Source organism: Monodon monoceros, unplaced genomic scaffold (assembly GCF_005190385.1).
Source record: "Monodon monoceros isolate NGI ecotype Baffin Bay Population unplaced genomic scaffold, NGI_Narwhal_1 Super_Scaffold_19, whole genome shotgun sequence".
Taxonomy (NCBI): domain Eukaryota; kingdom Metazoa; phylum Chordata; class Mammalia; order Artiodactyla; family Monodontidae; genus Monodon; species Monodon monoceros.
In genome coordinates, this window is record NW_021703775.1 from 37,252,935 (window position 1) to 37,274,190 (window position 21,256).

At 35.1% G+C, this 21,256-nt stretch overlaps 1 protein-coding gene across 7 annotated transcripts in view; it reads left to right on the plus strand.

Moving 5' to 3' along the window:
- Nucleotides 1-21,256, plus strand: part of USP34 (ubiquitin specific peptidase 34) — a 231,592-nt gene that overhangs the window by 183,955 nt on the left and 26,381 nt on the right. For all 7 annotated transcript variants that reach the window (XM_029232068.1, XM_029232067.1, XM_029232073.1 and 4 more), the window contains 18 exons: nucleotides 5-158; nucleotides 1,255-1,333; nucleotides 4,815-4,868; nucleotides 4,980-5,075; nucleotides 7,402-7,466; nucleotides 7,559-7,634; nucleotides 7,726-7,773; nucleotides 8,170-8,235; nucleotides 10,007-10,087; nucleotides 11,968-12,053; nucleotides 12,646-12,814; nucleotides 12,919-12,993; nucleotides 14,138-14,289; nucleotides 17,941-17,989; nucleotides 18,077-18,181; nucleotides 18,274-18,318; nucleotides 19,065-19,169; nucleotides 20,286-20,433. In XM_029232068.1, the coding sequence (XP_029087901.1) occupies nucleotides 5-158; nucleotides 1,255-1,333; nucleotides 4,815-4,868; nucleotides 4,980-5,075; nucleotides 7,402-7,466; nucleotides 7,559-7,634; nucleotides 7,726-7,773; nucleotides 8,170-8,235; nucleotides 10,007-10,087; nucleotides 11,968-12,053; nucleotides 12,646-12,814; nucleotides 12,919-12,993; nucleotides 14,138-14,289; nucleotides 17,941-17,989; nucleotides 18,077-18,181; nucleotides 18,274-18,318; nucleotides 19,065-19,169; nucleotides 20,286-20,433 (1,653 nt within the window). The remainder of the gene's footprint in view (nucleotides 1-4; nucleotides 159-1,254; nucleotides 1,334-4,814; nucleotides 4,869-4,979; nucleotides 5,076-7,401; nucleotides 7,467-7,558; nucleotides 7,635-7,725; nucleotides 7,774-8,169; nucleotides 8,236-10,006; nucleotides 10,088-11,967; nucleotides 12,054-12,645; nucleotides 12,815-12,918; nucleotides 12,994-14,137; nucleotides 14,290-17,940; nucleotides 17,990-18,076; nucleotides 18,182-18,273; nucleotides 18,319-19,064; nucleotides 19,170-20,285; nucleotides 20,434-21,256) is intronic.

Below are 21,256 nucleotides of genomic sequence, written 5' to 3' on the forward strand. Positions count from 1 at the left end.
CCAGGTTTTAAGGAAGTCAGTGATCATTCAAAAGACACAGAGAGCTATGAGTATGACTTGATAGGAGTGACTGTTCACACAGGAACAGCAGATGGTGGACACTATTACAGCTTCATTAGAGATATAGTCAATCCACATGCTTATAAAAACAATAAATGGTGAGTTTTAAATATTTTATTCTTGGGATTTAAAAAAATCTTTTTTCTTCTGTTTTTAAAATATAAGCTTATGATAGTTTTCTTCTTGAGATACGTTTTCGGATTTTAGTTTTCTAAAAACTTTATAGTTGGGAAAGGGGGCACATAAAATGTTTAAATGAAAGCTTTCAAAAGACAATATGAATCCATCCTTAAACTTTATACATCTCCAGACTCTTTTGAGAATTTGATAAATTCTCGCCTAAGAAAAATGAACACACTCAAAGTTTTGCACACAACTTTAGATTCACAGACAATATTGCACCTTCCAAATCTTACCTACCTGTGTTCACTTATTCCAGAACTGTTTACTTAATGCCTTTTATAGGGTGGCCACAAAGTCCTTATGTATTCCAGTTAGAAAATAACCTGCATACTCAATTTTCTTCACCTTACCTTTCCCTTCTGACACACATTCTTTTTATCATCTTTCATCAAGTTAATGGCTGGAAGTCATTCAGTCAGTCCTTAATAGCTGGTTTTTGGTCCTCGGATGTTGTTGAATAAAGTCTCATGTATAGAGACTATTGATGTGCTAGACATTGTTCTAAATATTGGGGATATTGCTGTGAACAAAGTGTACATTGGTAAATTGATCTGCACTTAATAGAACAGTTTCGTTGAAATATTTCTCACTCTTTAAACCATCATATCCATGGTATCTTTACTTTTTTTTGTCCATTTGAATATAAATTTTGAAATGGCATCTTTATCGTTGTAAGTTTTCCAAGCTCTTAATGTTTTCTGTCCGATAGCTTTACATGTTAGAAAGTTATGCAAACTTTTTATTCCTTGCTTTTATGAACTCTTTTGTTACTCCCAGGTTATGAATAGATCTATCAGATTTTAAGGCGGTTATGACTGTGTTGTGAAATTATATTCCCAATTTCTAGTGGATTAGAATTGTCGAAACAAGAGCTTAGTTAGAATTTACCACATATTAATAAGTTTGATCAATATTTGTAATATATTAGAATGTAATCTAAATATTTTAAAAAGAGGCACAATACAGATATATTACATATATACTTGATCAATACTATATGCTCTGCTTTAGGTATCTTTTTAATGATGCTGAGGTAAAACCTTTTGATTCTGCTCAACTTGCTTCTGAATGTTTTGGTGGAGAGATGACGGTAAGTTTTATTCAAAAGTTATAAATGGTTCATGACTTTCTAAGTGCTTTGCAGTATCATAAAATCCAATAGCAGAGTCATGTAACTTTCTCTTAATTCCTATAATTAAATCTAAAATTTTTTTTTGTTGTTGTTTAGTATAGCTTAGTATGTTTGGAGCATATACCAGACACTGGAAAATATTTTTTTTTGAAAATATATTTTAAATTACTATTTCTTCAACTGATTAAGAGGGTCTGATTAAGAAGGGTTAAGACTTACAATTGAAAAATAATAGTATAGGAATTGAATTACATTTCCACAAGACATGATTAAATAAGTTGTTTACTTAAATGCTGTGGGATTAGAACAGAAAGAAATTACTCTTTATTGAATACTTTATTGAGTAAGTACTTACTATGAGAAATCTTTGACAAGGAAGTTGGCTTAAGCTAAACTTTAAAGATTGTTCCTTTAGTGCTTTCAATAACAGAAGCAACAACCTAGTTATTACTAGTGACAGGATAGAAAAAGATTATCTGTTTTGTAATTATCAGTTAAGATATAAGAAAAAACAGTTAGGTTGGAGTAGTGTTACAATAATTTCACTTCTTTATATGCAGTTTACCCTAGTACCAATTTTCTGAAAACTTTAAAAATAGCCTGTTGATTCTCACAAGTATTAAAAAGTAATTTCTATTTCATAAAGAAGCTCAGATAAAGTTATATTTCCCTTTAATAGCCATGTTTATTGTGAAATAACTGGTCACATTCTGGATTTTAATGAAAAGGCTTTCTTAACTGCTCTTTGATGCTCTTATGTACTATTCTGAATAGAAAAGGAAAATTAGACAAATTCCTAACACTTGGAAAATGAGTAGAAGAAGGAAGGAAATAATGAGTTACCATTGAAGCCATAACTAAACCTATTGCATCTCTAGATGTTATTCCTAGAATATTTCCTCAAAAAAAAAAGAAAGAAAAGATAAACAAGTAAACAGTGCAAAACTCTTCTTTTAAAAGGTAGTTTTTCAGATTGCATGCCCACTTTATTAAGTTTTATATATTTGAAGAGAAATTAAGGAAAAAATCCCATTCACCATTGCAACAAAAAGAATAAAAATCCCTAGGAATAAACCTACCTACAGAGGTAAAAGACCTGTACTCAGAAAACTGTAAGACACTGATGAAAGAAATCAAAGATGACACAAACAGATGGAGAGATATACCATATTCTTGGATTGGAAGAATCAATATTGTGAAAATGACTATACTACCCAAAGCAATCTACAGATTCAATGCAATCCCTATCAAACTACCAATAGCATTCTTCACAGAATTAGAACAAAAAATCTTACAATTCATATGGAAACACAAAAGACCCCAAATAGCCAAAGCAATCTTGAGAAAGAAAAATGGAGCTGGAGGAATCAGGCTCCCCAACTTCAAACTATACCAAAAGGTACAGTAATCAAGACAGTATGGTACTGGCACAAAAACAGAAATATAGATCAATGGTACAGGATAGAATGCCCAGAGGTAACCCAGGCACATATGGGCACCTAATTTACAACAAAGGAGGCAGGAACATACAATGGAGAAAAGACAGCCTCTTCAATGAGTGGTGCTGGGAAAACTGGACAGCTACATGTAAAAGTATGAAATTAGAACACTACCTAACACCATACACAAAAATAAACTCCAAATGCATTAAAGACTTAAATGTAAGACCAGACACTATAAAACTTTTAGAGGAAAACGTAGGAAAAACACTCTTTGACATAAACCACAGCAAGATCTTTCTTGACCCACCTCCTAGAGTAACAGAAATAAAAACAAAAATAAACAAATGGGACTTAATTAAACTTAAAAGCTTTTGCACAGCAAAGGAAACCATAAAGAAGACAATAAGACAACCCTCAGAATGGGAGAGAATATTTGCAAATGAAACAACAGACAAAGGATTAATCTCCAAAATATAAAAACAGCTCATGGAGTTCAATATCAAAAAAAACCAAACAATCCAGTTAGAAAATGGGCGGAAGACCTAAATAGACATTTCACCAAGGAAGACTTAGAGACAGGCAAGAGGCACATGAAAAGATGCTCAACATCACTAATTATTAGAGAAATGCAAATCAAAACTACAATGAGGTATCACCTCACGCCGGTCAGAATGGCCATTATCAAAAAAGCTAGAAACAGTAAATGCTGGAAAGGGTGTGGTGAAAAGGGAGCCCTCCTACACTGCTGGTGGGAATGTAAATTGATACAGCCACTATAGAAAACAGTATGGAGGTTCCTTAAAAAACTAAAAATAGAACTGCCATATGACCCAGCAATCCCACTACTGGGCATATACCCTGAGAAAACCATAATTCAAAAAGAGACATGCACCAGGGCTTCCCTGGTGGCGCAGTGGTTGAGAGTCCACCTGCCGATGCAGGGGACACGGGTTCGTGCCCCGGTCCGGGAGGATCCCACATGCCGCGGAGCGGCTGGGCCTGTGAACCATGGCCGCTGAGCCTGCGCGTCCGGAGCCTGTGCTCCGCAACGGGAGAGGACACAACAGTGAGAGGCCCGCGTACTGCAAAAAAAAAAAGAGAGAGACATGCATCATAGTGTTCATTGCAGCACTATTTACAATAGCCAGGACATGGAAGCAACCTAAATGTCCATTGACAGATGAATGGATAAAGAAGATGTGGCCCATATATACAATGGAATATTACTCAGCTATAAAAAAAACGAAATTCAGTTATTTGTAGTGAGGTGGATGGACCTAGACTCTGACATACAGAATGAAGTAAGTCAGAAAGAGAAAAACAAATACCGTAGGCTAACGCACATATATGGAATCAAAAAAAGAAAATGATACTGATGAACCTAGTTGCAGGGCAGGAATAAAGGGGTAGGCATAGAGAACGGACTTGATGACATGGGGTGGGAGGGCGAAGCTGGGGCTAAGTGAGAGTAGCGTCAACATATATACACTACCGAATGTGAAATAGTTGGCTGGTGGGAAGCAGCAGCATAGCACAGGGAGATCAGCTTGGTGCTTTGCGATGACCTAGAGGGGTGGGATAGGGAGGATGAGAGGGAGGCTCAAGAGGGAGGGGATATGAGGGCGGGGATATGGGGATGTCTGTATGCATATGGCTGATTCACTTTGTTGTGCAACAGAAACTAACAAGGTATTGTGAAGCAATTATATTCCAATAAAGATTTATTTAAAAAGTAGTTTTTCAGATTGCAAGTCCATTTTATTTAGCTTTATATTATTGATGGTAAAGTACCTTAAAAATGTTTTGAATCTTTTTTTTAAAGTACTACTCCTATCCAAAAACTGCTATTAAAGATTTTTCTGAATATAATGCTATTTGAGAACTATTTACAAAGTTGCTATAAAGTATAAAATAGCTGTTTATGAAGTATTTTATATATAAGTATAGCTGAGTGTACCCATTTCTTAAAGAAGGAAAACTTTCATTTTTTTAAACAGACCAAGACCTATGATTCTGTTACAGATAAATTTATGGATTTCTCCTTCGAAAAGGTAACCATTTCTTTCATGTATAATTGTACATTATTTTCTGACTTCCATGTTATCTACTTTTATAGTTATACTATGTCAAAATGAAAATATACTTTTTTTTCCCTCTTAAAGACACACAGTGCTTATATGCTGTTTTACAAACGCATGGAACCAGAGGAAGAAAATGGCAAAGAATACAAATTTGATGTTTCATCTGAATTACTAGAGGTATGAGTTAATTTAACTTTAGCAACAATTTAAAAGCATGTTAAGTATTTATGCAAGTATTAGTTCTAGAATATAAAAGCAGGCTATATAAACAACATCATTAGTATCTGTAATCCGAGGTAGACCTTAACCCTGTTCACAAATAGTCTCGGTAATACTGACATACAACAGGTGAATGTAAACTGAAAGAGATTAAAGGGAGTGGAAAACAATTATTAGTAACACTGAAGAAAAATAAGAAAGGTAAAAATGGTTGATGGAATAAGCTCAAGCTCACAATTAACTTGTATGGTTGGTGATATTCTTGGATTGGGTGGTAGGACTGTGAATGTTCCTTTTCTTACGCTTCATATTATACACAAGTGTACAGTGTATTTTAAATGCATTTAAAATATGTATTATATATATTTTAATATGTGTCTCATTTGTAGTAATGAGCTCTCTTCGTTTCATAATGTAGTTACGTGATAATGTTAGGGGTTTATAAAAAGTGTGCACACGCAATGTATGTTGTGTCATTGTTGTAAACTGACTCGGCCAAAAGTAAAAAAAATGAATCTCCAGAAAGGTATACCTGATACAAGTGTACTCTTCCATGTAGACAATTAAACTTTTACTCTCTGACTGATTGATATTTGCACTATTGTGGTCAAGTCTTAAAACTGAGTGGATTTTGTTCCCCAAACACTTTTTTTTTTTTTTTTTGCGGTACGTGGGCCTCTCACTGCCATGGCCTCTCCCGTTGCGGAGCACAGGCTCCGGACGCGCAGGCTCAGCGGCCATGGCTCAAGGGCCCAGCTGCTCCGCGGCCTGTGGGATCCTCCCAGACCGGGGCACGAACCCGTGTCCCCTGCATTGGCAGGCAGACTCCCAACCACTGCGCCACCAGGGAAGCCCCCCAAACACTTTTAATGGTATCTTGCCTACCTGTAATTTACTGATAAAGAGCCAAGAATATTATCTTCTTCCAAACCCTCTAAATTAGGTTTACCAGCAGAATTAGATGCGTCACTGGATGCCAAGCTATTAAACTCACCTATTTATACAAAGATTTATTTCAACTGCTATCATAATAGCAAAATAAAATAGATTATAATCATCATTATGTGCAAGACTTTGTGTCCCCAGGGTATTCAGATGTACACCATGTTGTAGATGAGGACCCAACAGTATTTAAAGATAGCCACCCACATGTGAAATAAAATGAAATTTTACATAAAACCTTAATGATGTACAGTTGGCATTTGAACAACACAGGCTTGAACTGCGAGGGTCCACTTACACATGGTTTTGGGTTTTTTTTTCAATAAATACAGGATCTATAAGTAAACATGAATTTCTTTTTCACGTTGTTTTTTTTTTAAATTTTATTTATCTTTGGCCGCATTGGGTCTTCGTTGCTGCACGCGGGCTTTCTCTAGTTGCAGCGAGCGCGGGCTACTCTTCATTGCGGTGTGCAGGCTTCTCATTGCGGTGGCTCCTCATCGTGGAATACGGGCTCTAGGCACGTGCGCTTCAGTAGTTGTGGCTCGCAGGCTCTAGAGCACAGGCTCAGTAGTTATGGCGCACGGGCTTAGTTGCTCTCTGGCATGTGGGATCTTCCGAGACCAGGGCATGAACCTGTGTCCCCTGCATTGGTAGGCAGATTCTTAACCACTGTGCCACCAGGGAAGTCCCTTATTTTGCCAGTTGTTTTTTTTTTTTTTTTTTTTTTTGTGGTACGCGGGCCTCTCACTGTTGTGGCCTCTCCCGTTGCAGAGCACAGGCTCTGGACACATAGGCTCAGCGGCCATGGCTCACAGGCCCAGCCGCTCCGCGGCATGTGGGATCATCCTGGACCGGGGCACGAACCCGTTTCCCCTGCATCGGCAGGCGGACTCTCAACCACTGCGCCACCAGGGAAGCCCTATTTTGCCAGTGTTTAAACATAAACCTGTCTTTCATAACCTGTTGTTACCAGAATATCAGCCTACCATAGTTTTCATGTATGTTATCAATGCTAACATAATTTTATTCATTATATATTTGCTCTTCAGACAGTTGGGATTTCAGAGTTCTTACTTTCAAAATTTTAATAAATAAATTGAAAAAAAAAAAAAGAAACAACGTGATTGCTTGAGGTAACCAGATAAGTAATGATAAATTGGATTAGGTTTAGTAACTACTTCCATATTCCATTTACCTGGAAAAAAGTCAACATGAATTTAAGTGCATGTATACTTTTTGTTTCTTCTAGAGCAAGTCTTATTTTGTCTAATAAAAATATTGGTAAAATGTTATGAAGCAAATGCTTTCTGATGTCTAATGTTAACATTTTTTTCTTCAGTGGATTTGGCATGATAACATGCAGTTTCTTCAAGACAAAAACATTTTTGAACATACATATTTTGGGTAAGCTTGGCAGATTTAGTAAGATTTTTTTGTTAACACTTTAAAAAAATCTTATTTTGTAAGAATTTTAACCTATTGTTTTCAAATTCTAGGTTTATGTGGCAGTTGTGTAGTTGTATTCCCAGTACATTACCAGATCCTAAAGCTGTGTCCTTAATGACAGCAAAGGTAATATATGTATAGACTTAGGTAATTTCTTCAAGATTGGTGACTTTAAAATAATTAAATCTTTTTTGCTTAATTTTATCTTTTCTTGCAGTTAAGCACTTCCTTTGTCCTAGAGACATTTATTCATTCAAAAGAAAAGGTATGTGTTCTATTTCGTAAACTTTTGTGCCATTCATGTCATTTATCATATCTTTTTTTTTTTTTTTTTTTGCTACGTTGGGTCTTCGTTACTACGTGGGCTTTCTGTAGTTGCAATGAGCAGGGGCTACTCTTCATTGCGGTGCACAGCCTTCTCATTGTGGTGGCTTCTCTTGTTGTGGAGCACGGGCTTCAGTAGTTGTGGCTCGTGGGCTCTAGTGCGCAGGCTCAGTAGTTGGAGCACATGGGCTTAGTTGCTCCGCGGCGTGTGGGATCTTCCCAGACCAGGGCCTGAACCCGTGTCCCGTGCATTGACAGGTGGATTCTTAACCACTGCACCACCAGGGAAGCCTCAGATATCACCTAATACCTTCAGTAACTTCTTTTTCTTTTTTAGCCCACAATGCTTCAGTGGATTGAACTGTTGACCAAACAATTTAATAATAGCCAAGCAGCTTGTGAGGTGAGGTGAATGATTCAACAAACAATGCATAGCTTAAGATTCACTTTCTTGTTTTCTTTTATTCTTAACTTAGATGATATAATAAAATTGTTTTATCTATTATAAATCATAGGGAGCCAGTGTAAGTTGTTCCTAAAATTACTTGATTGCCAAGAGAAATTTATAATTAATGTATCAAATTCATTACATTGATTAAATAATTGATTTTTAAGTTACTTAAAAATCCTTAGGTTCCCCCCCACCATGTATTGGAAGGAAAAAGTATAGAAAATTCAGAACTGTACCAGATATTTCTTAACTACTTTTGCATGCTACTAGAAAATACTGAAAAATGCATATCTCCCTTCCCCCTCTGAGAAAAAATGCATATATCCCAGTAGATCAGTTTATGTCCTATTTTATCTTTTCCCATATTACATTATAAGAGAAACATACATCCCTAAGGATAGTATGCACACAGGTAATAAACACTTAGCCATATTGCCATCTTACTACCGTTTATCATTTGTGATGATCTCCCGGAGTGGTGTGTGCCTTTCTAGGAATGCAGGTCTTATAAATTCCCAGAAGTGGGAGACAGCAGCATAGTGTACAATAGATGAAATTAGTTAAGATTTTTTCATATGTAGAAGGATTTTAGAAAGATTATTTTTTTTAATTTTTTTCAGTCGGTTTGTTTGAATTAGTACTGAAACAAGGTCCACATTTTGCTTTTGTCTTGTAAATCTCTTTTCATCTATAATACAGTTGACCCGTGGACAACACGGGTTTGAACTGTGTGGGTCCACTCATACACAGATTTTTTCAGTAAGTACGTACAGTACCGTACAATCTGTGGTTGGTTAAATCCGAGGATGCGGAGGAACCTAAGATACAGAAGAAGGTCAACTATGGGACTTGAGTATCTGCAGATTTTCGTGTATGCTGGGGCTCCATACCAAGGAGCAACTGTAGTTACCTTCTTTTTTTTTTTTTCCCGTCTGTACCACATTCTCATTTGTTCTGCAGGATTTTCCACATGCTGGCTTTGATCTAGTGCATCCTTTGGGTGTTATTTAACATATTCCTCTATTCCCTTCCCCCTTCATGATTTTTAAAAAACTATTCAGTAAAAACAAACAAAAAAAAAAACTGTTCAGTAGATGCAGAAGCTTGATTAAGTCAAATTTTTTTTGTTTTTGTTGTTTTTTTTAATAAAGTTGTGACTTCAGTTTTTTCACTAAGGATTTGCCTCTGGAACTCTATCAAGGAGTTAAAATTCTCTACAGTTGTCAGTAATTATGTGTGTGCATAAATAGGCAGTACAGTTCAATAGAGGAGTTAAATACGTGATTAAGAGATATCTTGAAATTAATGGGAATTGTCTTAGCGTAAAGAAGAGTGTTTTTTGTTATCAACAGAACATAAATTGGTTTTAAACAGAAAGTTTATCATACTCAGATCGTATATTATTAATAGGAACAAAAAATTCTGCAATGTGACCTTTATGAAGTCTAAGAGGAAAATAGTATTTGACTTTATTAAGAACTGCAGGTTGTCATCATGTAGGTTCTACACTATAATGTAAATGGCATCCATGGAATTCTGTATTGAGATGACCTTGATTATGACTTTAGACATTTTAGATTTTACACTTTCTACCAATTGAAGAATCTTTTTTGGTAAGAATTTAAAAGAATTCAAATGTCAACTAGAATTAAAATCTTTGTGTGATTTTTATCCCAATTGACAAGTATTGATTGAATGTTAAAATCACACTATTTACTTACAGTGGTTTTTGGACCGCATGGCTGATGATGATTGGTGGCCAATGCAGATACTAATTAAGTGCCCTAATCAAATTGTGAGACAGGTAAGAAAAAATTTATTTGGAAAAGAAGTGGCTTTCAAGTTAATTGTTCTGAATTTGCCTGTGAATATATTTTAACCCAGCATTGGAAGTAATTTGAAAAGATCGACCTCTTATCACAAAAGTCATTTTGCTCTTATTTTCACCAGCTTCTTTTGGCAAATCAGCTATCATTTCCAGTCAAGTGATTAAAATCATTCACATTTCCTGGTTATAGGAAGATAGCTGTAACTGCCTATTTTCTCAGATCCTACTTTGATGTATGAGTTGTACTGATTCTTTTTCAGATCCTTAGGTATTCTAACCATGGTAGGGTACTGTAATGGCCTTGAAAGTTAAATGAATAGTGTATAACTTATTTCCGTGACAGATTCTCATCTGTCACATGAATCAATTTGTTTTTCATAAATCATTGGAAAAATTAACAAGGAAGAAAAATACATATGCATTTATGACACAAAACCAAAAATTTAATCTGAAATATGCTTTCAGTTATAATTGAGATACAATTCTTATATCATAAAATTTAGCAAAACTTTTCGAAGTGTAAAATTAAGTGTGTTTTAGTATATTCCCAAATATGTGACCATCATCTACCTAATTTTATAACACCCCCAAAAGAAATACCATACTTATGAGCAATCACTTCCATTTTATCCTGTCCATTCTCTTCAGCCCCTGGCCACCATTAATATACTTTCTGCCTCTGTGGGTTTGCCTATTCTCACCATTTCATTTGAATAGAATCACACAGTATGTGGTCTTTTGTGACTAGCTTTTTTGATTTAACCATGTTTTCAAGGTTTACCCATGTTGTGACTTGTATCTGTACTTTATTTCTTCTTATTGCCAAGTAATATTCTATATACCAAATTTTATCTATTCAGCAGTTGATGAACATTAGTGATGTTTCCACTTCTTTGCTGTTTTGAATAACACTGCTACGAACATATGCGTACAGATATTTGTGTGGACATGTGTTTTCAGTTCTTTTGGATATATACAGAGGAGTGAACTGCTGGGTTGTAACATTCTTAGGGACTACCAAACTTTTTTTCATGATGTCTGCACCAGTTTACATTCCCACCAGCAATCTGTGAAGGTTCCAGTTTTGCTACATCTTCTTCAACATTTGTTTATTGTCTTCTTAATTTTAGCCATTCTAATGGGTGTGAAGTAGTATCTCATTGTAGTTTTGGTTTGCATTTGCTTAATAATTAATGATAGTAAACATCTTTTCGTGTGCTTATTGGCCATTTGTATATCTTAATCCATATTTTTTGGATAAACTTAAATTGCATTTCCTTCTCCTAGTCATTGAAATTCTAATAAGCAGCTGTCCTGCCCCACTCCACTCTTCTGAAAGAGATGGTTGCCAAGTTTTCTTTCCTCTGTATCTCCACTAGTAAAGGAGGTTTCATGAAGCTTCGTATTTGGTAATCTCTATTACTGAAACCTATAGTTTGTTTTTGCTTTTTCCCTTATAAAATTGTTTTTCAAGCTAACTCTACCTTTTATCTTCAGTCTGTAGTTGAGACTCCAGGAAAGCTTTAGAATGTCAAAAGATAATCTGTGGGCAAAATATAAATGGGTAGCAGAGTTGTTTTTTTTTTTCCGGTACGCGGGCCTCTCCCGTTGCGGAGCACAGGCTCCGGACGCACAGGTTCAGCGGCCATGGCTCACGGTCCCAGCCGCTCCGCGGCATGTGGGATCTTCCCGGACTGGGGCACGAACCCATGTCCCCTGCATCGGCAGGCGGACTCTCAACCACTGCGCCACCCGGGAAGCCCAGGGTAGCAGAATTTTTAATCGTGTTCATTTTGCAGTGTCTTTGTTACCTGATGTGAGTTGACTCTTAGGTTGTCCTATCTTTTCATCTATAGATGTTTCAGCGTTTGTGTATCCATGTGATTCAGAGACTTAGACCTGTGCATGCTCATCTCTATCTACAGCCAGGAATGGAAGATGGGTAAGAAGTATACCTTTTAAACTGAACTTTTTTATTTATTTATTTATTCATTTATTTAACATATTTATTTATTTATTTGGCTGTGCCAGGTCTTAGTTTCATTGCAGCATGCGAACTCTTAATTGCAGCATGCATGTGAGATCTAGTTCCCTGACCAGGGATCGAACCCGGGCCCCCTGCACTGGGAACATGGAGTCTTAGCCACCAGACCACCAGGGAAGTCCCTGAACATTTTATTTTTAAGTTTTTTGATGATCTGCCTACGAAGTATTTTTAAATATCCACACTGAAATATTTAGGTTCTCCTATTTAAAAATAATCTGTAATAATATAAATCAAGAAGGAATACTTTTGTTTTATTTTTATTTAATTGCATTTTCAAAATCCTCTACAAGTAACTTTGACTTAGTCTTTTTGTTTTGATTTCAGCGAGACATGATAACTGGAATCCAACTTTTTGTATTATTGTAATTGGTATTCATTATTGCAAAGATGAAAGAGATAAATTCAGGTTTTTAAAATATTTCTCCTCCCAAAATATCTATCCCCAGACTTCATACTTTTTCTAAGATGTATAAAATTGTGTTTTCAGGTCTGATGATATGGATGCTTCAGTAGAAGATATAGGTGGTCGTTCATGTGTCACTCGATTTGTGAGAACTCTGTTATTAATCATGGAACATGGTGTAAAGCCTCACAGTAAACATCTTACAGAATATTTTGCCTTCCTTTACGAATTTGCCAAAATGGGTGAAGAAGAGGTGAGGCTATATCTTGTTTATTTCTGGTATTATGTACTTATTTTCAGTATTTAAAACTTAATTGTTTTTATTTTATATTTTTAAATCAATATTTTTATTTTTAGAGCCAGTTTTTGCTTTCACTGCAAGCCATATCTACAATGGTACATTTTTACATGGGAACCAAAGGGCCTGAAAATGTAAGTACAGTTCTGTCTCATATCAGGGATTTAGAGCCATGTTTTCAAGTTTGCATCATAGAAAGATACTGGATTCCTTTGAAGCCCCTTCCAGCCCTGATATTAAATGATTTTAAGGGTCTAAGTTTGGTTGATATTTTTAATGGATATAGCAAGAGAAGAAACAGTCAAGTGATAAATTTCACTGGTATGGCCCTGGATCAAAGCAAATAAATTTAGGCAAAATGGCCATCACCTGCTTTAGGGTCTTACAGTAGCATTTTGTGTTTTGGTGAACATTTTTGCTGGCCATATTTTTAAAGCCCTTTGCTATATATTAAGTCTGTCAGTCTTCCAAAAATTCAATTCATAATATTAAAACTATTACATCAATTTTGTGTTGTCTGTAATGACCACATTGGATTGAATGCTCTATTTGCTCTAATTTAATCCTTGTTGTAACCCTAAGAGGTAAGTACTGTTGTTATCTCCATTTTACAGATGGGGAACTTGAGGCATAAAGAAGTTAACTTGTTTTAGATCACAGTGAGTTAGGCTTTGATCCTTGGTTAGACTCCTGAATGAAACTGTTAGCCACTGTGCTGTAATGGTTCTCCAAATACATACTGTTATTATCTAATTTCAACCTAGATGGCTACTTATTTAGACTGCTTTTCTTTTGCTTTGTTAGATCATAAAATCTTTTCAGTGTTGCATTTCAAACCCCAAATGAGTATCTCTTTGAAATACCTACTGTTTGGATTATCTGAAAACTGCAAATATGGATTCCTTAATTTGTGTAACTGGTATTTTTATTAAATATGAAATACCATTTTATCATACTCATATAAATTTTGTTCCTGATTTATCTTCCAAAGAGCTTGCCTATAAGAAAAAAAAATTATTGTTAAAGAATTTATATCTTTAGGTAAGGTAAATACAGTATTGGGAATTATTGTTCTTTACAGTTCTGCCTATTAAATCTAGAATTGTGCTGAATGTGGTTTAGACTTTTAAATAAGGTTAGGCCTTTGAGTGGTTATTTTTCATGATACATGCTCCTGCCACTGTCTACCCTGCATTGTTGTGTGAGACAATCAAGCTCTTTTCTCTCAACATAATGTTAGAAAATAATATATTAAAAATGAATTGTGTTATGTTCTAGCCTCAAGTTGAAGTGTTGTCAGAGGAAGAAGGGGAAGAAGAGGAGGAGGAAGAAGATATACTCTCTCTGGCAGAAGAAAAATACAGGCCAGCTGCTCTTGAAAAAATGATAGCTTTAGTTGCTCTTTTGGTTGAACAGTCTCGCTCCGAAAGGTGAAATGTTTCAACATTCAAAATGCTTAAAGCATGTTTGATTTTATTCTTTTTACATAATTGTTTTACCATTATTAACTCAGTAGTTTTTGTTACTTAATTCCCTTTAAATAATAACAACACTTTCCATCAACTCTTGTAGCATAAGTATTTCGATCCTTTGTACCAAACTCTTACTTTGCCTGAGTCATGTTAGAAATATACATTGAAGAAATTTACAGTAAAATATCTAGCAAAATTATATGTGCATTCATCCTTTGACCTAGCAACCCCACTTCTGGGATTCTGTTCCCAAAACACCAAAAGATGTATGTGCAGTGCTGTTTATTGAAGCAGTGTTTATTATAAACAGCAAAAGACTGAAAATGTCCACAAAGATGGTACAAGTTGAAGAAACAGAGCATCCACTTGATAGAGGACTCTGTAGCAGAAAAAAAACAGGCAGTATGGACTGTATGTGTACCACCATGGAGAGTTCTTTAAGATACATATCACTGAGGTGAAAAAAAAACAAGGTGGAAAAAGTATATATAGTATGCTACTTTTTTTTTCCTTTGGCCACGCAGCATGGCTTACAGGATCACTGAGTCCTAACCACTGGACCACCAGGGAATTCCCTATAGTATGCTACTTCTTAAGAAGGGGAGGCTGTGAGACACAAAGTGAGTGAGAGAGAGAGAGAGAAGAGTGTGTGTGTGTGTGTGTGTGCGCGCACGTGTGCAACCAAGCCACATTATTCATGGATCTCCACTTTGTGAATTCTCCTACTTAAATTTATTTGTAATCCCCAAATCAGTACTTGTGAAGCGTTTACAGTGATTTGTGGATTTCAGAATGTACAGAGTGGCAAAAAATTGGAGTTGACCTGACACACACTTCTCCAGCTGAGGTCAAACATGGTGACACTCTGCCTTCTTGTTTCGGTGCTCAAATTGTAAACAAATTTTTGTTTGCAATATATGCCACATTTCTCACATTTATGCTTTTTGTTGGTGATTTGGCTGTTTAAAAATGGTCCCAAGCATAGTGCCAAGTGCTGTCTAGTGTGTTCCTAAGCTCAAGAAGGCCATAATATGCCTTAAGGAGAAAGTACACATTAGATAAGCTTCATTCAGGTTTGAGTTACAGTGCTGTTTGCTCTGTATTCAGTGCTAATGAGTCAACATTAAATCAGGTGTCTTTAAACAGAAACACACATTATGCAAGGTAACATATTGATCTATTAATGAAAGTGTTATGACCAGAGGTTTACAGGAACCTAAGTGTATGTTTTCCCTATGAGCAGTGATTCAGTGTTCACTAATTCAGTGTTCGCAGCTCTTTATAGAACGTAAGTACTACAAGTAACAAGAACTGACTATTTTTCTAATTGAAGACTAAATTTTTAAAAATAAATTTTAAGTTTCCAGTGGTTGGGGGAGGGGAAAACAGGCTGGAGGGGACAGGAATGAAGGTTTGACTTCTTTGAATATAGTACACTGTTTTGTTTTTTAGATTTATCTTTGGAATCATGTAAATGTTTTCTATAATTATAAACAAATTAATAAAATGCAATCCCTAAAAATCAAAAGCAGACTGAAATAAATGAGCCTAACTGTATATTGAGTTGGTGACATAGCCACTGGAGAGGAATTAAAGTGACTTTAGAACACATTGATTTAACTGTAATTTTTAGTGGGATGTACCTGAAGGACAAAAAGAATTGTAAAATTATCCTCAAGTGTTTTACTAATTATATTGTGAGTAGTAGTATACTTAGAATTATTATTCTGAAACTGTATTATAGAATAAAACAAATAGATAATTGTTAATGTCATTAGAAACCAAGATTTTCAGAAAAAGAAAAGAGAAATACAAATATAAAATTGTAGGATGTTTACATAACTTCTTCAAAACTAAATTTGAATTTGGGAATATCAGTAGAGTTCATGGTATATTTTGTCTTAAGCAAACAAAAAATGTATTATGTATCTCCATTTTCTGAAAAGGCCTAGAAATCCTGTCCAACCCAAAAATCAGTGAGTGACCCTGGCATCTAGATAATATTTCCCACTGAAAAAAATCAAGGTTCCTTGAGAAAATGGCCAATTCCAGGTCTTGGGCAAGAAATGAATGGGAAGCCTTGAACATTTTGTCATTTTGGAAAGCAAGGAGGCTATCAAAGACTACTGAGGTCATGTTAAAAGGTCTCAAGAGTCAATTTAAGGTTTCTACTGGTTACAGATTGGACAACTTGAGCATCAATAATAATAATAACAACTGCAAGTGGACTAAAACACATCATGGATGTTTACATCCATGAGTTCATAATGATACCTAAAGACAAAATTTTAAAAATTATTGACAACTTTTGGAGTATATTAAACCAAGTAACAATTTTGGAAACTTATTAATAAAGGAACAATATCAAGTATTTATCTTACCTGCAAGAATTATACTTCATGGCAACCAAATGGTAAATGAGAGGGATGTTCATCGTCATAGAGGTATTTGAGCTAATAAATGAGCAAGTAATGCTGGAATTAGGATATCAATATTTTGCATCCCAAATGCAATAATGGATCTAGGAAATGATCATCATGGGCTGAAAACATTACAAAAAGAGGGACAGCTTTTCATTGTGTGCCGCCTGATGAAAGTTCACACTACCGTTTATTAAGGTATTCTTGATTAAAAAGTCAAACCTAGATCTGATCAAGTCTCTAGACCTAATAACAACCAGTTTATAGGAAATACAGGGACAGAGGAATATGTTAAAACAACACACCAAGGATATAATCAGCAAAATGGAAATGTGGGAAATTCTACAGGTCAAACCACCTGCTTTCTTCAACAGATTAATTGCAAGATAAAAACAAAATCGGAGGGGAAACCAGTTGTCTAAAAGAGATTTAAAAGACATTTCAACCAGTGTCAACAGAGGACTTCATTTGGATCCTGATTCAAACAAATTATAAAAAAAATTTTTTAGAAACTTGAGGAAATTGTACATTGACTGGATCTTGTATGATAATAAGAAATTGTTAATTTATTTTAGGTGTGAATAATGGTAGTGTTGTTTATGTTTTTGAAATTTATGTTTGGGATATGTATTGAAATTTATGGACTAAGTGATAACATATCTGGAATTGCTTCAAAATAGTTCATATTTGAACAAGTAGGAGGTACAGATGAATCAAGACCGACCGTAAGGTGGTAATTTGCAACTGAGTGATGGGATGCTTACAGTATTCTATTTTTGTATGTGTTTGAAATTTTCTATAATAAGTTAAAGAAATATGCAGTAATTTTAAACTTGAAAGTGAAATTCTCTATTTCTTAGAAGTTCGTTTTGTTTTGAAGGTTCTCATGTCAAAAAAAAGCTCTCTAAATTAGACCCATCCTCGTGTTACAGTACACCAACATTTTGAGTTAATTAAATGGAAACAAAGTAGATTTGGACTTCCATGTACCAATCTTGGAGTTTTGAAAAATTGTCTAAAAGATGTCTAGTGAGCAAGTCTAGCTAGCAGAAAGTTCAAAAATCATTTTATGATGGTGGCTTGGTACACTTGTAATTGAATCAACAATTTTGTTATATGTCATGATGCAAATGGCTATAAAGTAGTATAGAGGAAAGAAAAACTTATTTCCACTAATGTTTTCTTTCAGGCATTTGACATTATCACAGACTGACATGGCGGCATTAACAGGAGGAAAGGTAATACCGTCTCAATATTAGACCACTTGATAATCACAAAAATAACAACAAAATAGTTCTTAAATGAACAACTTTTGCTTTTAACAGGGATTTCCCTTCTTGTTTCAACATATTCGTGATGGCATCAATATAAGACAAACTTGTAATCTGATTTTCAGCCTTTGTCGATACAATAATCGACTTGCAGAACATGTAAGTGCTGAGAAACAGTCTTAAAGATTTTTGGTAATTTGTGGAAGAATATTCTGAAATTATCCCTTTTGTTTTGTTTTGTTTTGTTTTAGATTGTATCTATGCTTTTCACATCAATAGCAAAATTGACTCCTGAGGTATGTAGACATCTGTTCATTCATGTTTTTCAAGCAGCTATCAGCACTGACAATGCTTTCAAATGAACCTTTCTAATTGTTTTTGGGAAAAAATTTATCAAGGCTTCCCTCATAATACAACAACCTATTTTTAACTATGTAACTTGAATAAACTGAATTACTTCTTCACATCTTGTCACAAATGTCATTTTCCCAATTAAATATAAATTTACATATAAGTTGAATATATCAGAGTTCCATCTAGATACTGAGCTTTAAAGTTGTTTGGTTTGAAGCATATATCATATTGTACCTTAGAAGAAAGTAGACTAACCAGAATTCTGCCTAGGTGGATAAGTATGTATTTTCATAAAATGAAAATATTATAGCTACTTTGATAATACATGTCAAATATTACTATAAATTATACCTCAGAGAGCAAAGGTTGCTGCAGGAAACTTTTAATCTAAATTTTTCTATAAACATGGTTGTCTCATTAACAAGAGTTTTGATACATTTTTTCCCAAATTGACATCCAGAAAAATAGATGTTTTCTGTTAAATGTGGCTCCCACACAATTGACACTGTATCCTGCGCTCACCCTTCTGCTTTATGAGAGTTCAGGTTCATATGTATGAGTACTGAGCTCTCTAACCTAATACAGCAGATTTAAATGTGATCTGTAGAAGAGTTATACTTCTTTGTTTTCAGCTGGAAATGATGGGTTCAAACAGATCTAAATACGCAGTCATGTACATGTCTTATAGGCAGCCAATCCTTTCTTTAAATTGTTGACTATGCTAATGGAGTTTGCTGGTGGACCTCCAGGAATGCCTCCCTTTGCATCTTACATTCTACAAAGGATATGGGAGGTAAGTCTTGCAGCAGATGTTTTAGTGTTTATTTTTCCGAGGGCTTTATTTTTCTAACACAGTCACTCACATTTTAAGTACTAGTTTCTTCTTGCTTGGGTAACTCAAAATGGTTTTAGTAAGTCACAGGTCAAGGGAAGAAGAGATGCTTTAGTCAGAAGATCTAGGGGAAAAAAGAGTTCTTCCCTAGTGTCTCAGATGTTTAAAGATTTTCTCCTAGAGTCATAAGCAGTCTTCAGCCCATCCGAGGTCCTCATTCCCGTATCCTCAAAAAAGATTCCGTAAAGTGGTAGAAGCCCTAGAAATACAAGCCAGGTGCTTTCAGCAGTTGATAGAAAATACAGAGGACGCACTAGCCACTTCCTTTCTTCCATAGTTACTGCTGAGGTTACAGAATTTCTTCTTAGTGAGTGTTGGAAATGCCCACTCTCTAGACCAGGGGCCTGGCAAACTTTTTCTCTTCATAGCCAGATAGTAAATATTTTAGGCTTTGTGGGCCATATGGTCTCTGTTAGAACCATTCAGCTGCTGTTTTACCATAAAACCAGCCATAGACAAAATGTAAATGAGTGGGCATGGTTGTGTTCCAATAAAAACTTAAAAACAGGCAAACCACAGAAGCCGTAATTTTGGCTTCTGAGAGCCATAATTTTCCAACCCCACCTCTAGATTCCTAGGATTTCCTTTTCCAATGAAAAAAATCTTCCCAGCAGTATAGTGAGCTAGTTTTCATTCTCACTTATAGTAGCAGATTGGGCAAACAATAAGAAAAGTAAAGATGGAAACTTTAGAGAATTAAAAGCACTTTTAAATAACTTTGTAAACTTAAGACCTTAAAGGTCATTGAGTTCTCTTATTGGTCCTGTGTTAGAGTCCTTGGTTATTATAATTTTATTTTGTAAACTAATGACAAATTCTCCTTGAACATATTCCTGTTAATAAAAATAAGTTGCTTTAAAAATGGGAAAAAACATGGGTGTGAAACTTCTTTCAGGCTCTAGTTTTCAAAAAACTATTTAGCTTTAAAGTGTCTGATGCACATACCAAAAGTAAGTTTAAAAAAGTAACTGCTCATTCAGTTAGCCTTATATTCTGTTCTTGTCATTTTACTTGTAGGTAATTGAATACAATCCTTCTCAGTGTCTGGATTGGTTGGCAGTGCAGACACCCCGAAATAAACTGGCACACAGCTGGGTCCTACAGAATATGGAAAACTGGGTCGAGCGGTTTCTTTTGGCTCACAATTATCCTAGAGTCAGGACTTGTAAGTCAAATATTCAGAATTTAAGAAACCATTTTGTTGTTGTTCCACGTTTCGTTTTGTTTTTTGTTTTAAGGTGATCATAATATGCCCATTGTATAATAAAGAAAGGCTCTTAGAGATATTGTTTTAAACGCCAAGGTTATATTAGTATTTGAAAACCTATGGCGATGTTTTACAAATATCTATAGTGTTTTTGTTTTTTTAAGGATAGGAAACTGTGTCTTTTCTTGGGTGATATCACCACCACTATCATTTTTGTTTCCTTTCTTGATAGAATCACAAAGCATTATCAGCATTAGTGAAGAGAGTAATGGGTCAGAAAATCCTGTTTTAAAAGTAACTTGAGAAGCCTAAGAGTAAAGTGACAATTAAAACACAAAATAAGCTGAGAGAAAATATTCTCTGAAGTTATGGGAGTTAAATGATAAATATCTTTATTGTACCCAGGCCAGAAGGGAATAAACAAAGATCTTGGAAGACAGATGGACAAATACCAAAAATAGATACTTCACAGAATAGGTAACTGATTGTAAATAAACACAGAGTATGTTTTCTTTTGATAGTATTAAAAGAAATAAATATCAAAGTAGTTAATTTTTTTAATTCTTTAATCATTCAATTTAATCATTAAGATCATATTTCCTAGTTTTCTGCTGAGAGGGCATACAATCAGTAACACTCCAGTAGCAGCAAGCACATCGAATACCCAGATCCATGTTTTTAAACATCATTTCCGATAAAATGAAACACAGCTCCTTGGAGAAATAGCTGATTGTAGGACTAGGGCAGGGAATATACAAGATGAGCCTGTAGCATCTTGTGG